Source organism: Macaca fascicularis, chromosome 5 (genome assembly GCF_037993035.2).
Source record: "Macaca fascicularis isolate 582-1 chromosome 5, T2T-MFA8v1.1".
Lineage (NCBI taxonomy): Eukaryota > Metazoa > Chordata > Mammalia > Primates > Cercopithecidae > Macaca > Macaca fascicularis.
The window spans coordinates 103,579,485-103,596,588 of NC_088379.1; the positions used below are offsets into that span (position 1 = coordinate 103,579,485).

General features: G+C 36.2%; 1 protein-coding gene across 2 annotated transcripts in view; it reads right to left on the reverse strand.

Moving 5' to 3' along the window:
• Nucleotides 1–1,502, reverse strand: part of STPG2 (sperm tail PG-rich repeat containing 2) — a 516,962-nt gene extending 515,460 nt beyond the window's left edge. Inside the window, exon 1 of one of the 2 annotated variants that reach the window (XM_065545253.1) lies at nt 1,269–1,501. In XM_065545253.1, coding sequence (XP_065401325.1) covers nt 1,269–1,319 — 51 coding nt within the window. In that variant the 5' untranslated portion in view covers nt 1,320–1,501. Of the gene's footprint in view, nt 1–1,268 lie in introns of both variants that reach the window. The other variant, XM_045392670.2, reaches the window with a different exon arrangement.
• Nucleotides 1,503–17,104: the final 15,602 nt, after the last annotated feature.

The following is a 17,104-nucleotide window of genomic DNA, read 5'->3' on the forward strand; positions in this document are numbered from 1 at the left end:
TTTCTATCATAATCATATACATATATATATATATATATTCACATTCAAATAAACATTAACACTACCCCTAGTAGGTTATCCTGTTTAGTTTTAATTCTTCCATATCTTTTACTGCAGAACCATTATTCTTTTTCCCATTATCCCCTTAAACCAAATTGATATAATATTCTTTTCTATTTCTAAAAATATATTTTAAAATATGATTGTGTCAAGTGATATAAGGTTAGGGCTATATATCAGATTAACAGAAACAGTATAAAACCTGAGATTTTATTTGTAAAAAGAGCACTTTTAAAAAATCAAGGGCACACATACACACACAGGCACATGCGCAAGCGCACGCGTACACACACACACACACACAGAAAATATCCTGTCTTCCCCACATCCATCTCTTGTAGTACCTTAAGTATCATTAAGTTGCTTGATGCAGAAATCTAGTATTCATTCTTGATTCCTCCCAGTCCCTCATAACAACATCTAGCCCATTAAAAAGTCATGTTAATTTTAGCTCCAAATATACCTGCAATCTATCTACTTGTCTCCAAGGAGGTGTCTCTTAAGTACAATAAAATCAAAGTAGTCATCTATAGTCATCTGAAGGATAATAATCTTCCCAAGTTAAATAAGATAATTACAGCTGTACATACCATAGGTGGATAAATTTCACAATTACTTTGGTCTGGAGGCTGCCACATAATAAAGGTTTGCTAGTATTATAATTGTCTTGCCTTGCAAATATGTCAGATACCTTCAAGTGCTCTTAGTATATTCCTAGGAGTATGTGAAATGGTTACTGCAAAATATATTCTATGACTGTTGTATCACTAGTGAAGGTCCCAGTGGCAATTGTAGAAATGACCTATTGCCAGGCTCCACAGAATGCCCTCAGAACCTTTTCAGAAAGAGATGCAAGCCTATATAGCTTACATGTTAACACTCCACACATTCATTAACAAAGCATATTTTTAAAAAGACTAAAGAAGACATTTCTTATAAACTGAATTGAACATTCATATATGCAAATTTGCTTAATAGAAAAAGTTTAATAGATGGTTCTATTCAAATATTCATCTGTGTATTTCTAATTTTATTTCAGTTCATTTTACCAATATGTTTTGGTAATATATTTTTCTCAGACCATGTCTATTTCCAATTTGCTTAAATATCACTTTTCTTCTTATAACCTTTAAACGTCACTGAATGTGTTGCTGGCCTCACATTATGCCTATGAGACTCAATATATGAAAATGACTGTAGACCATTACCTGGGATTGAGAAAGAAAAGCAGGGGATGCATCATTTGCATTTGGTGTCATACTTTCTGTCTTCTGAAATTGACTTTTAATGTCATATTTTCCAGGCCCTGGTACTCCCTAAATCACAAAAAGAAATACATGTTCTCATTAAGAAAGGATCTATAGCACCTAAGGGAAGAGTTGGCTAAATATCTGAACCACAGTCACAGAGTTTTTAAGTGAATTCCTATATAATATTACCAAAGCACTACATTAAAAGGCAAGCTGGAACAAACTTAAGAGCAGCAAAAAAAAAAAAAAAAATTTCCTTAGCGAAGCAGCCCTTGAACCCAAAAACACACTACCTGAAACTTTGCTGCCCTCTACTGATAAAGCTCAGAAAAAAATTATCCAGTTCTTCACATGATTAAATACTAAAATGAAAGAAAAATGACTTCTCTAGTTCTTCCATTTAAAAGTATACAGCTAGCTCATCTCTAAAAAATTTTGTACTGTCTTTTTTAAATGTATGTAAATCAATGTGTTTTTTCCAACAAATAGGCTTTAGGAAATAGTTTCACTACATATGGTAACTGTAAGAAATTAAGCTTTTAACTAGATACTTTATAACAGATAAGAATTAATTCAGTAAGTTCTGAGGTTGAGTTTTTTATTTTCTTAGTCATATAAATAAATATTAAGAAGTACTATTTATTCATCATCAAATATTTTAAGTACATTGATAAAGCACCTTTTATACTAAAAAAAACAAAGTTAGATTCAAATCTTCTGCTTCATACATACCTAAATTATTTTTCTTTGTCTGAAAGAATTACTCCTTGATTTACTAATTGAATAATTGGCTTATAAATTAGACGTATAATGAAGTTCTATCATTATATCCTGTCATTTCTATCTTTATAATATTTCCAAATCCAACCACTTCTCCACCTCCACAACTACCACTCTGATCAAAGCCACCACCATCTCTTACCTGAATTACGGTAAAAGTCCCCTAACTGTTCCCTGCTCCAATCCTTGTCCATCTTCAATCTACTGACATAGCAGCTAGTGAAGGAGCTGTTGCACAATCCGAGTCAGATTGTATCACTCTGCTTCTCAAACCCACCCAGTGGTTGCCAATCTCAGAACACAAGCCAAATCCTTAATACGGTCTGAATTACACACACATACACACACACACACACACACACATACACACACACACACATTACCTCTCTAGCCTCATCTCCTACCTCTCTCTCCCCTCATTCACTTTGCTACATCTCTTCCTTAAACAGATCAGGCATATATTCGCTTCAGGACCTTGGCGTTTGGCAGTCTGTCTGCTTCAAATGTTCTCTGCAGATTACTCCTTCATTATAATCAGGTCACTACACAATGTCACATTCTCAATGAGTCATTTCCAGGCCACCCAATCTAAAATTTCATTACCACCTCCAAACAATTTATGTTCCCTTCTCTGCTGTTTTTAAGCGTATCATTTATTACTATCCAAAATAAGATTTTCTGCTATACTCTAAGCTCCAGAAAGGCCGGGTCATTTTCTTTTTCTGTTTTGCTCACTGCTATATCTCTAGAGTATAGAAGAGTACCTGAAACACAGTAGGGTTCAGTTAATAATTGCAAGAAGACCGAGATCATGCCACTGCACTCCAGCCTGGGGCACAGAGCAAGACTCCGTCTCAAAAAAAAAATAAAAAATAATAAAATAAAAAATAAAATAAAATATTTGCAAGAAGAATCGATGTGTACATGAATTGAATCCTACATTTCCACTGACTACATTATGAATTTGATGATGAGTTCCTATTGAAAATAATCTGGCTCCAAATAAGTGCATTAGCCATTTCTAATTCTTATTTTTTGTTGTTTTTGTTTTTCATTTTTTGAAATGGGGTCTCACTCTGTTACCCAGGCTGGAGTGCAGTGGCCCAGTCTCACCTCACTGCAACCTCTGCCTCACGTGCTCAAGAAGTCCTCCACCCCAGCCTCCTGAGTAGCTGGAACCACAGGCATGCGCCACCAGGCCCGACTAATTTTTGTATTTCTGGTAGAGATGGGTTTTTGCCATGTTGCTCTTAGGTTCCCCAGGCTGGTCTTGAACTGAGCTCAAGCAATCTGCCCGCCTTGGCCTCCCAAAGTTCTGGGATTACAGGCGTGAGCCACTGTGCCTGGCCAGCCACTTCTAATTATGATAAAATATGTAAATCCTATCTATTTTTTTAACCTGATAATTTGGGGGGAAAAAAAAAGGAGAAACTAAAAATTTATGAAAAACTAATACAGAAGTATCTTTTATTTTAAATAGGTTAGATTCTAAAAAGTTATCCAAAAGTTCATGACACCTTGGCTCAAATGAGCAGATTCACGCCATTATTTGCTGGCTGGTAGAAAAGATGCACTTCAGCAATGATACATAAGATTTTTTTTATCTACCAACTTGTAGTAAGTTAAGTTCAGAAGAAAAGAAACTTCTACAAAATTCTGTGGCTATATAAACCTGCAAAATATGCAATAAATATAGAAATATGGGGTGTATAAATTCAAATACATAGCGTTAGCCTGTTTTCTGAAGCTATACAGATATGCAATATCCTTCTTCTCCCTATACAGTAGTCCTTCCTTATCCAGAAGGGATAGGTTTCAAGTCTCCCAGCGAATGCCTGAAACTGAGGATTGTATGAAACCCTATATACACTAAGTTTTTTTTCCTGTACATACATATCTATGATAAAGTTTAACTTATATTTTAGGCACAGAAAGATTAATAACAATAATTAATAATAAAATAGAACAATTATAATAAATACTGTTCACAATTTCACAGATAGAAGATTCATACTTACTGCAGATCTTAGCAACCTCAACATGTAATTTGTTTCTTTCCTTATTGTCAATAACTTTCACCTTTCCAAAGAAAGCACTTTACAACTTCTCTTTGTCATATCCCACTTGATAGCATCACTATTCTTGCACTTTGGAGCCATTATTAGTTAAAATAAGAGTTCTTTCAACACAAGCACTGGAATACCCCAAGAGTCAATCTGATAACCAAAATAGCTACTAAGTGACTAACGGGCTTCACCTACCAGGTGGGACAAAGCAAGAAGTTGAGATATTTCATCACACTACACAGAATGGTGTGCAATTTTAAACCAAATTGTTTACTTCTGGAATTTTCCATTTAATATTTTCAGACTATGGTTGACCACAAGTAACTAAAACCACAGGAGGTAAAGGTGCAGATAAAGGGAGAGTGCTATACAGGCCAACGTGATCAAAATGATCAGCTACTAACAAACCGGAATTACTTTTCTACTATTTTCAACAACTGTATAAGTGGTCACTACTAGGGATCATAGGGAAAAGATTACATGTGAATTATAAATGAATATACTTCAACTTAAGAAGACTTTCTTGCATAAAAGGACAAATGAAATCTTGAATCCTTCAAGAATACTTCCTTTTTCTTTTCTTCTGTTTTTTTGTAAAGATCCTAATGTTATGGAACTTTCCTTCACTAAAATAACATAGAACAATCAAATGAGGTCCTTGCTTCTAAAAAGCTAGGTTTTGGATTTAATAAGCCACTTAGAAATAAGCTCCAAAATAAGTCTGTGAGAACTGACCACTAAAGGACAGGTTTCCACTTATGACATTATAAAGAAAGTAAAAACACTTTGAAGAAACCAACCCTAGGCAAAGGTTGAAAATCCTGTTTTCCAAATTGTGAGCAACAGACAACCTGCATTAATATCAACCTATTAAATACATAGCCCCCCAGTTCCCATCTTAGACCCAGTAAATCAGAATCTTGTTGAGTATGGGAATCTACTTTTTAATAAGCCCCACAGATGATTCTCAAGCACAGTAAAGAACCACAGACCAGAACAAAATGAATCACTACCATAGCATCTTTTACTAATCACATCTATTCTAAGGAAGAAGACCCAGATCTTAAAAGTATTCTGCTGTGGAAACAAAGCTTAAAAATTATTGAAACAGGTTATTTATGGCATCTTTTCATCTGTAACCTAACAAAAAATGGTTTTCTTTCTTTAAAAGCTGAAGTATAATCTTCCATTTGATCACATTATGTGCAGGGATTGGAAAACTGGGAAAAACATACAGCTTAAACTTTATTCCTACACCATCATCAGTAATGATTATTACTATCATTTTTTTTTCTTAGGTTTTGGGGAAGCAGATGTTATTTGGTTACATGAATAAATTCTTTGGTGGTGATTTCTGAGATTTTGGAGCACCCATCACCCAAGCAGTGTGTGCATTGTACCCAATGTGTATTCTTTTATCCCTCACCTCCATTCCACCCTTTCCCTCAAGTCCCCAAAGTCCATTGTATCATTCTTATGCCTTTGAGTCCTCATAGCTTAGCGCCCACTTATGAGTGAGATTGGGTTTCCATTTCTGGGTTACTTCACTTAGAATAATGGTCTCCAATTCCATCCAGATTGCTATGAATGCCATTATTTTCATTCCTTTTTATGGCTGAGTAGTATTCCATGGTGTGTGTGTGTGTGTGTGTGTGGGTGTGTGTGTGTGTGTGTGTGTGTATAAAATATCACATTTTCTTTATCCAGTCATTGATTGATGGGCATTTGGGCTCCATCCATATTTTTGCAATTGCAAATTGTACTGCTATAAACATGTGTGTGCAAGTATCTTTTTTGTACAGTGACTTATTTTCCTCTGGGTAGATACCCAGCAGTGGGATTGCTGGATCAAATGGTAGATCTACTTTTAGTTTTTTAAGAAATCTCCACACTGTTTTCCATAGTGGTTGTATTAGTTTACATTCCCACCAAACAGTGGGAAACTTGTTCCCTTTCCACCATATCCATGCCAACATCTAATTTTTTTTTTATTTTTTTTATTATGGCCATTCTTGCAGGAGCAAGGTGGTAACACATTGTGATTTTGATTGGCATTTCTCTGACAATTATTGATGTTCAGTATTTTTTCATATGTTTGTTGGCCAACTGTATATCTTCTTTTGAGAATTGTCTATTCATGTCCTTTGCCCACTTTTTGATGAAATTGTTTGTTTTTCTTCTTGCTGATTAGAGTTCCTTATAAATTCTGAATATTAGTCCTTTCTCAGATGTATAGATTGTGAAGATTTTCTCCCACTCTATGGGTTGTCTGTTTACCCTGCTGATTATTACTTTTGCCGTGCAGAAGCTTTTTAGTTTAATTAAGTCTCATCCATTTATCTTTGTTTATGTTGTATTTGCTATTGGGTTCTTGGTCATGAAGTCTTTGCCTAGGCTAATGTCTAGAAGGGTTTTTCCAATGTTATCTTCTAGAATTTTTATGGTTTCAAGCATTAGATTTAAGTCTTTGATACATCTTGAGTTGGTTTTTGTATACAGTGAGAAATGAGGATCCAGTTTCATTCATTCACATGTGGCCTGCTAATTATCCCAGCACCATTTGTTGAATAGGGTGTCCTTTCCCCACTTTACGTTTTTGTTTGCTTTGTCAAAGATCAGTCAACTGTCAAGTTTTCTGGGTTTATTTCTAGGTTCTCAATTCTGTTCCATTGGTCTGTGTGCCTGTTTCTGTATCAGTACCATGCTGTTTTGGTGGAGATAACCTTGTTGTATAGTTTGAAGCTGAGTAATGTAATGCCTTCAATTTTCCCCAGATTTGTTCTTTTTGCTTAGTCTTGCTTTGGCTATGTGGGCTCTTTTTTGGTTCCATATGAATTTTTGGATTGTTTTTCCTAGTTCTGTGAAGAATGATGGTGGTATTTTAATGAGAATTTCATTGAATCTGTAGATTGCTTTGGCAATATGGTCGTTTTTATAATATTGATTCTACCCATCCATGAGCATGGGATGTGTTCCATTTATTTGTGCCATCTATGATTTCTTTCAGCAGTGCAGTTTTCCTTGGAGAGGTCTTTCATCTCCTTGCTTAAGTATATAACTTAAATTTTTTTAAGCTATTGTAAAAGGGTTGAGTCTTGATTTGATTCTCAGCTTAATCACTGTTGGTATAAGCAGAGTTACTAATTTGTGTACATTAATTTTGTATCCTGAAACTTTGCTGAATTCATTTACCAATTCTAGGAGCTTTTTGAATGAATCTTTCAGGTTTTCTAGGTATATGAAAATGTCATTGGCAAATAGCAATAATTTGACTTCCTCTTTACCAATTTGGATACCCTTTCTTTCTCTTGTCTGATTGCTCTGGCTACGACTTCCAGTATTTTGTTGAGTAGAAGTGATGAAAGTGGGAATACTGGTCTTGTTCCAGTTCTCAGGGAGAATGCTTTCAACTTTTTCCTGTTTAGTATAATGTTGCCTGTGGGTTTATCATAGATGACTGTTATTACCTTAAGGTGTGTCCCTTCTATGCCAATTTTGCTGAGGGTTTAATACTAAAGGAATGCTGGATTTTGCCAAATGCTTATTCTGCATCTGTTCTGATGATCAAGGGATTTTTAATTCTATTTACGTAATATATCACACTTATTGTCTTGCAGATGTCAAACCATCCCTGCATCCCTGGTATGAAACCCACTTGATCATAGTGGATTATCTTTTGTATATGCTGTTAGATTCTGTTAGCTGGTATTTTGTTGAGGATTTTTGCAGCTGTGTTCATCAGGGATATTGGTCTTTAGTTTTTTCTTTTCTTTTCTTTTCTTTTCTTTTTGTTATGTCCTTTCCTAGTTTTAGCATTAGGGTGATACTGGCTTCATAGAATGATTGACAGATGATCCCCTCTCTCTCTATCTTGTGGGATAGTATCAGTAGGATTGGTACCAATTCTTCTTTGAATGTCTGATAGAACTCATCTGTGAATCCATCTGGTCTTGGACTTTTTATTGTTGGTAGCTTTTTAATTATCATTTCAATCTTGCTGCTTATTATTGGTCTGTTCAGAGTTTCTCTTTCTTCCTGGTTTAATCTAAAAGGGTTGTCTATTTCCAGGAATTTATCCATCTCCTCTAGATCTTCTAGTTTATATGCATAAAGGTGTTCAAAATAGCTTCGAATGATCTTTTGTATTTCTGTGGTATCAGTTGTAATCATTCCTGTTTCATTTCTAATTGAGCTCATTTGGATCTTCTCTCTTCATTTCTTCATTAATCTCACTAATGATCTATTAATTTTATTTATCTTTTCAAATAACCAGTTTTTTGTTTCATTTATCTTTTGTATTGTTTTGTTGTTTTTGTTGTTGTTTCAATTCATTTAGTTCTGCCCTGATTTTTGTTACTTCTTTTCTTCTACTTCTATATTACAGAGGTATTGAGAGGTTGTATCATTCTTACCGTTCCGTTCAAATAATTTTTTAATTTCCAACTTTATTTCATTGTTAACCCAATGATCATTCAGGAGCAGGTTATTTAATTTCCATGTATTTCCATGGTTTTGAGGGATCCCTTTGGAATTGATTTCCAGTTTTATTCTACTGTGGTCTGACAGAATACTTGTAATATTTTCATTTTTTTTTAATTTGTTGAGACTTGTTTTGTGACCTATCATATGGCCTACCTTGGAGAATGCTTCATGCGCTGATGAATAGAATGTATATTCTGCAGTTGTTGGGTAGAATTCTCTGTAAATATCTGTTAAGTCCATTCATTGTAGGGTATAGTTTAAGTCTATTGCCTCCCCTATCCTCTAGGGATGTGACTTCCTGAGACCTGAGCTGCAGTGATTATTGTTTCTCTTCCAGGTCGAGCCACCCAGCAGAGTTACTGAGCTCCAGGCTGGTACAGAGGAGTGTCTGCAAAGAGATGTGACCCATCTTCAGGTCTCTCAGCCATGAATACCAGCACCTACTCTGGTGGAGGTAGCAGGGGAGTGAAGTGGACTCTGTGAGGGTCCTAGATTGTATTTTTGTTAAGTGTACTGGTTTTGTGTTGGTTGGCCCCAAGGTAGGAGCTGGCGCTTTCAAGACCACATCAGCTGCAGTTGTATAGGGAGGATCAGGCAGTGGGTGTAGCCATAGAGCTCCCAAGAGATTATGTCCTTTGTCTTTGGCTACCAGGGCAGGTAGAGAAAGATCATCAGGTTGGGGCAGAGCTAGGCATGTCTGAGCTCGGCCTCTCCTTGGGTGGGACTTGCTGTGGCTGCTGTGAGATATAGGGATGTGGTTCCCAGGCCAATGGAGTTATGTTCCCAGAAAGATTATGGTTGTCTTTGCTGCATCACACAGGTCACCAGGAAAGTGGCAGAAAGCCGACACCCACAGCACTCCCATGCTGCCTGCACCCTGAAAAGCCAGTCTCACTCCCACCATTACCCCTACACCCCCCAACCCCCGCCATAGAACTGAATTTATTTCCAGGAAGCCAGTGAACAGGGCTGAGAACTTGCCCGAGGCTACAAGCCTTCCAGCTGAGAAAGCAAGCTGACTCACAGTTCCTTGGCTGTCCCACAAAGCCTGCAGTGGCAATCACCTCCTTCAATGTGTCTGTGAATTCTCATGACTTTCCTGGTATGTTTCTGTGGTAGTTCCTGGAGGAAAAGTACACAATGTGGGTCTCCCCACACTGCTCTGTCTCTCCAAGTGGAAGCTGCAAGTTAGTCCTGCCTCCTATCCACCATTTTCCTTCTGGGTTGTTGTTTTTAAGTCAGATTACATTTTAAGAAGATAAACTGATAGGAAACTAAGATGGCTGACTAGACACAGCCAGGAGGAACATCTGCCACTGAGAAACCAAGACATCGGGAAGCCTAGCACACCCTGAGTAGATGTTCAAAGGGAAGGCACTAAAAATGGACAGACAGAGAATACAGATGTTGAGCTAAAGTGGGAGGAAGCTGGGAACCCTGCATGGGGTTACCACACACCAGGACTCATTTCTGGTCCCCAGTGACTCCTAGAAAACAGAAATGAGGCCAGTCCACTGAACCCACCTGATATGGTTTGGCTGTGTCCCAACCCAAATCTCATGTTGAACTGTAAACCCCATGTGTTGAAGGAAGGCATGGTGGGAGGTAACTGGATCATGCAGGCAGATTTCTTTCTCTACAATGAGAACTACAAAACCCTGCTGAAACAAATCAGAAATTACACAAACAAATGAAAAAATATTCCATGCTCTGAGATAGTAAGAATCAATATTGTGAAAATGGCCATACTGCCCAAAGCAACTTATAGATTCAGTACTATTCCTATTAAATTACCAATGACATTCTTCACAGAATTAGAAAAAAAGCTATTTTAAAATTTATATTGAACCAAAAAAAGAGCCTGAAATGTAGAGTAATTCTAAGCAAAAGAACAAAGCTGGAGACATCACACTACCTGACTTCAAGCTATACTACAAGGCTACAGTAACCAAAACAGCATGGTACTGGTACAGAAGCAGACACATAGACCAATAGAGCGAAATAGAGAGCCCAGAAAGAATGCTACACACCTACTACCATCTGAACCATCTGATCTTCAACAAAGTCAACAAAAACAAGCAATGGTGAAATAACTCCCTATTTAATAGATAGTTCTAGGATAACTAGCCACATGCAGAGGATTGAAACTGGATCCCTTCCTTAAACTGAATCCCTTTCTTATACCAAATGAACTCAAGATGGATTAAAGACTTAACTGTGAAATCTAAAACTATAAAAATCCTGAAAGATAACTCAGGAAATACCCTTTTGGACATAGGACTTGGCAAAGATTTCATGACAAAGATACCAAAAGCAATTGCAACAAAAACAAAAATTAACAAATGGGACGTAATTAAACTAAAGAGCTCTGTGCAGCAAAAGAAACTATTAACAGAGTAAACAGACAACCTATAGAATGAGAGAAAAATTTGGAAACTATGTATATGATCAAGGTCTAATATCCAGAATCTATAAGGAACCTACCTAAATAAACTAACAAGCAAAAGAAAAAACAACCCCATTAAAAAGTAGGCAAAATGTATGAACAGACATTTTTCAAAAGAAGACATACAACACAGCCAACAAGCATATGAAAAAAATGCTCAACATCACTAATCATTAGAGAACTGCAAATCAAAACGACAGTCAGGTACCATTTCACACCAGTCACGATGGCTATTACTAAAAAGTCAAAAAATAACAGATGCAGGCAAGGTGGCAGAGAAAACGGAATGCTTATACACTGCTAGTGGGAATGTAAATTAGTTCAGCCATTGCTGGAAAGCAGTTTGGCAATTTCTCAAAGAACTTAAAACAGAATTATCATTCGACCCAGCAATCCCATTATTGGGTGTCTATTCAAAGGAATATAAATCATTCTGCCATGAAGACACATGCATGCATATGTTCACTGCAGCACTATACAGAATAGCAAAGGCATGAAATCAATCTAAATGTCCATCAATAGTAGACTGGATGTATTAGTCCATTCTCACATTGCTACAACGAAATACTTGAGACTGGGTAATTTATAAGAAAAGAGATTTAATTGACTCACAGTTCTGCAGGCTATTCAGGAAGCATAGCACTGGCATCTACTTTTAAGGAGGACTCTGGAAGCCTACAATTATGGCAGAAGGCAAAGGGGGAGAAGGCACTTTATATGGCAAAAGTAGGAGCAAGAGAGCAACAGGGAAGGTGTTACACACTTTTAAATGGCCAGATCTCATGAGAACTCACTCACTATCATGAGGACAGTACCAAGGGGACGGTGCTAAACTATTCACGAGAAATCCTTCCTTATGATCCAATCACCTCCCACCAAGTCCCACTTTCCAACATTGGAAATTTGGGTGAGAATGCATATCGAAACTATATCACTGGACAAAGAAAATGTGGTACATATACACCCTGGAATACTATGCAGCCATACAATACAAGAATGAGATCATGTCCTCTGTAGCAACATAGATGGAGCTAGAGGTCATTATCCTAAGTGAACTAACACAGGAACAGAAAACCAAATACTACATGTTCTCACTTATAAGTGAGAGGTAAACATTGAATATACATGTACTCAAAAAAGGGAACAAAAGACACTGGGATCTACTTGCATCAAATACCTGTGAAACGCAATTTACCTATATAACAAACCTGCCCATGTACCCCGAACCTAAAACGAAAATTTAAAAAAAAGATAAATCTGACTGCCTATGAAGATATTAAAGAATGGAGTATGAATAGAAGTAGAGATACCAATAAAAAGGCTATTTCAAAAATGCAGTCAAGAGACAACATCTTCTTTGACTAGAAAATAGTTGGGTGATGATAATAAAATAATTAGAACAATAATGAGTCATGATAGATTGTCTACAAAGGTGGTCACCAAAAATGCCTCTCATCCCTGTAATTCCATGCTTTCATTAGAAGATGGAATCCATTTCCCTCACCTTGAATCTGACTGGCATTATAACTTGGCTTGATAAAAAGAACACACTGAAAATTATGACTTGGCTTGATAAAAAGAACACAGTGAAAAGTACCACTTCTGAGCCTAGGCCTTCACATGCATATGTTCCACATTTGCACTCTCAGAGCCTGGAGCCTCCTTACAAGTAGTCTAACTACCTAGACAAAAAATGAGGCCCAGCCAGCTCCCAGTTATTACAGCCAACCCTTCTGACATGTCATATGTATAAATATCTTGGATGTTCCAGCCCCAGTACCAAATGAATGCAGCCAAATGAGTCACCCCAGCTGATAATGACATGAACCAGAAATACTACATGCATCAGAAAAACTACCTAAGCCCAATGAACCCACAGAAGCATTCTGAGAAGGTTAATTCCAGTAAGTTTGGAATCAGCATGAGCCACTTTGCTAAAGTACCTAAAAGGCACTGATCCCTGATCAAAATATGAAACTACTAATTAACATTATGGTTTTGTAATTATGGGTCCTATAAGTTTTGGAGTGGTTTGCATCAGCTTGTGAGCACGGCTCATCAATAATAGTGAAAGTGATCATTTGTACCTGGTCTCAGTGAGACCCATGGAGGACTCTACTGTTGGTGCTAGTTATGAATAATATGCCAACATGTCCAGCAGAGTGTAAAAAATCCTGGCAAGACTCCATTTTGTGCTCCCTGATTCTGTGGTGTTCCATGTACATGTCAGTGGTTCCTGATCCAAGACAGAAATCATGTCCTGTTATGGCCTTAGAGAGGGGAGAAAAAGTTCACTCTGGCCTCTCTGAAACCCTACAGCCTTTGACTATAAAGAATATTCTTAACTTTAATGCTGTTTCTATTTGTATTTTTTCTGTAATAAACTACAGAGCTAAGCACTGTCATTTTGCTTTAGTAATCGAACCCTGTCTGACACTATTGGGGCAATCACGGAAAATAACAATTTGTTTTAAGGCACTACATTTTGGGGTGACTGGCTATGCAGAAACAAATAACTGAAACAATATTTACCAAGAACATACTATTTGCCAGGCACTATTTCAATTCACAGATTTTTTAAAACTGTGCCACAAAGAAATTATTTCAAAAACAACATAGCTTGCAAGTGGTCGGGAGAGATATTATCGGTTTCTAGCACAATCCTAGTTACCAACTTCCCGTCCTAGCCATCTTTCACACAGAGGTGACTATGACACAGTCCTGGCTAATGAATGTTAGCAATTATCAGATAGAGAAAATAGAAACCAGGGCAAGGCCAGGCACAGTGGCTCATGCCTGTAATCCCAGCAGTTTGGGAGGCCGAGGTGGGCAGATCTTTTGAGGTCAGGAATTTGAAACCAGCCTGGCCATCTCTACTGAAAATACAAAAATTAGCTGTGGTGGCATGTGCCTGTAATTCCAGTTACTCGGGAGGCTAAGGCATGAGAATCGCTTGAACCCAGGAGGCACAGGTGGCAGTGAGCTGAGATCGTGCCACCACTCACCAGTCTAAGTGACGGAGTGAGACTCTGTCTCAAAAAACAAAAAGGGAGAAAAACTAGTTTAATTTTGAAATGTTAGTTTTGTAGTTCCTGTAAACCAAGGGGCAGGTGACATATAGACAATAACTCATGGAGGTCTGGAGCTCAGTGGAGAGGTCAGGGTTACAAATACACATTGGAAATGATCTATATATTTGGAAGTGATTGTTGTATATACATGGCATCTGAGGCCATGAAATTAAATGTGGTGTCCAGAGAATTTGTGTGGAGAAAAAAGTGAAAATGGCTAATAATATTATGTAATATTTATGTGGTTCTCAGTATTATATTCATTTTAATACTATATTGTTAATATCACTAATCTCTCTTTTTTTATTCATTTATTTTTTATTATTATTATATTTTAAGTTCTAGGGTACATGTGCATAACGTGCAGGTTTGTTACATATGTATACTTGTGCCATGTTGGTGTGCTGCACCCATCAACTCGTCAGCACCCATCAACTCGTCATTTACATCAGGTATAACTCCCAATGCAATCCCTCCCCCCTCCCCCCTCCCCATGATAGGCCCCGGTGTCTTTTTAATGGCCCATATGAACCTGTGGATCATTATAATCTTTAGACTCTAATATAATTTTGAGATCATTTACTATATTTTTCAGCTAACATCTAGATTGAATATTTTCATCGGACTGATAACTATTCAATTTTCCAGAGCTAATGAAAACATATCAATTTTAATTCCTAAAAACAAGATAATATTCACCATCCTCTTTCTGTTATGTCATCTTATAATAAGGAAAAACAAACTTATAAGCAACTTAAAATGAAAGTTTGCAACTTATAATATTTTCAGGCTACTTCTATCAACCTAATTTTTGCTATATGATTATACTTGACACTATCTTCTTAACAAAAGAAAATACTTCTTTTATTTTAAATGGATTATATTTTAAAAGATGTATGTCTTAGATACAGTTAACTCTTTAAGTGATCTAATCCTCATGACGGATTGAATACAGAAATATATAAATTTGACTTGAAACTGTAGAAAAGAACGTATATCTATTACAATTATTTGCATAATTGCAACATAAATTTTGGTTGATTTAGAAAGTATGATGCATTCTTTGTTTCTGTTCTCAGTAAACAAACATGCTCTATGTGGTTTCTTTTAAACTAATTAAATTTAAACAACAAAATCAAATAAACATGGTAAGGGAAATAATTTGAAAATTAACTTTGTATTAACCAATAATACCATTGCAAGTGTCACTGGGTCTCAGATGCAGCACTTACGTTATAGGCCATTCAAATGAGAAAAATTTAATTAGTGACAAGACATGTTTTGCAGGATAAATCATATACTAGTTAGCCGACCATATGTTCAGTAACAGAAATGGAAACCAAAAGTAGCTTTTCCACATAAATTTAGGCAAGTAAATCAAGAGAGGCAGAATTTAAACATAAGCTGCTAGGTTTGACTACATATTAGTATTGCATTGGAGTTAATGGTTAACTTATGCAGTTTTAACCAAACACGAAATTGAGTAAAACTAATGAAAAGCCACCTAGAGTCCATATTACATCTGCTGAGTAACAATTCGTGTCAACACTGGTATTAGTAATTCAGCTGAATCAAAAATTCAGTATCATTTAAGTCTGAAGCTACACTCCCAAGTTCTGAAATAAAGTAACTATGAGTAAATGTGGCCATCTTGAAAATCTCACCACAATGATCAAGAATTATATAAGGCTTTTGTACTCAAAATTTTTTCACCAAGAGGAAATCTATACAAATAGTTTATATAGTTTTCCTGTAATTACTATATCCTATGTGGTGCATTATCTAGTAGCAGTCAAGATTTATAATGTCTATTTTGGTAAATTGGTGCTATGTAAATGTTCAGAGTTCATTAACATTTATTACTATGCAATGCAACGTGAACTTCCACAGAGTTACTTAATGTCAGTATAGTCTTCCTGCTCTTTATAAGTCCAAATTCCTCTTTTTAAAAGGAAAAGAAACATTATCACTTAATGAATAATACACAGACAATTAAACACATCCAAATGAAATAATGTTAAGGGTTATAAATCTCAAATGAAGCTAAAGTACCCATATAAGATTAATTATTATTACACTTGCAAAGATAGAGAATTCAAATGCCTGCTAGGGCAAGGCAGGCAAATAAGTGCTAAATGGAAAATGGTGTAGAGGAAATCACTCATCCTTATCCTCAGGAGCAGCATTTAATCAGCCCCAACTGGCTATTATTAGATTGTTTTGTTCATTTTTAAGTCAAACTGAAAGTCTGGATTTGTATATGAAATTTCACGAGTTACAAACGTTGGCAACTAACTCAATTTTTAACAACTATGAAATAACTATAAAAATACACCTGTGGATTAAATTCAGCCTGTAAGCCACTAGATTCCCCACTTAGCTCTTTAATATCTTAGAGTATAAATATATTTTAAAATAGTCTTCTACCTGGATGACGTAAGGGCTGACAAAAAATATACATTACTCCACATATAAATTCCTGCACATAACTCCAGATCTAGTGAAATCAAAGTCTAAAAGAGGTTTTGTCGTGAGTTGGGGTTTTCTAAGCCTAGTTATAGTATTATCATGATGAAATTATAATGTTCATAAGTAGTAGCAGGGTTTCATGATCTTTACACACACTGATAGCTCTGAAACTAGGATTGCATTGGTCTGAAGGTATCTCTGAAGTGCTGTATAGGAAAAGGGCCCAATTACTCATATTCATTTAAGTAAATTATTATGTGGTACTAAGACTACTGAGTGACATCAAATAATACCTGATAGTATAAAAAGACTGATTTTGTCTTTCCAATTCTCATTGTTATAAAACATAATATGTAACTTCCTATTACAGTCACAAGTTAGTGAACATAATAAATTAGAATTTCCCATATCTTCCGCTCTAAGAAGTATATGGAGGATGGGCAATGACAATCAGAAAAAGAAGAAGGAAAGTAGCTCAGC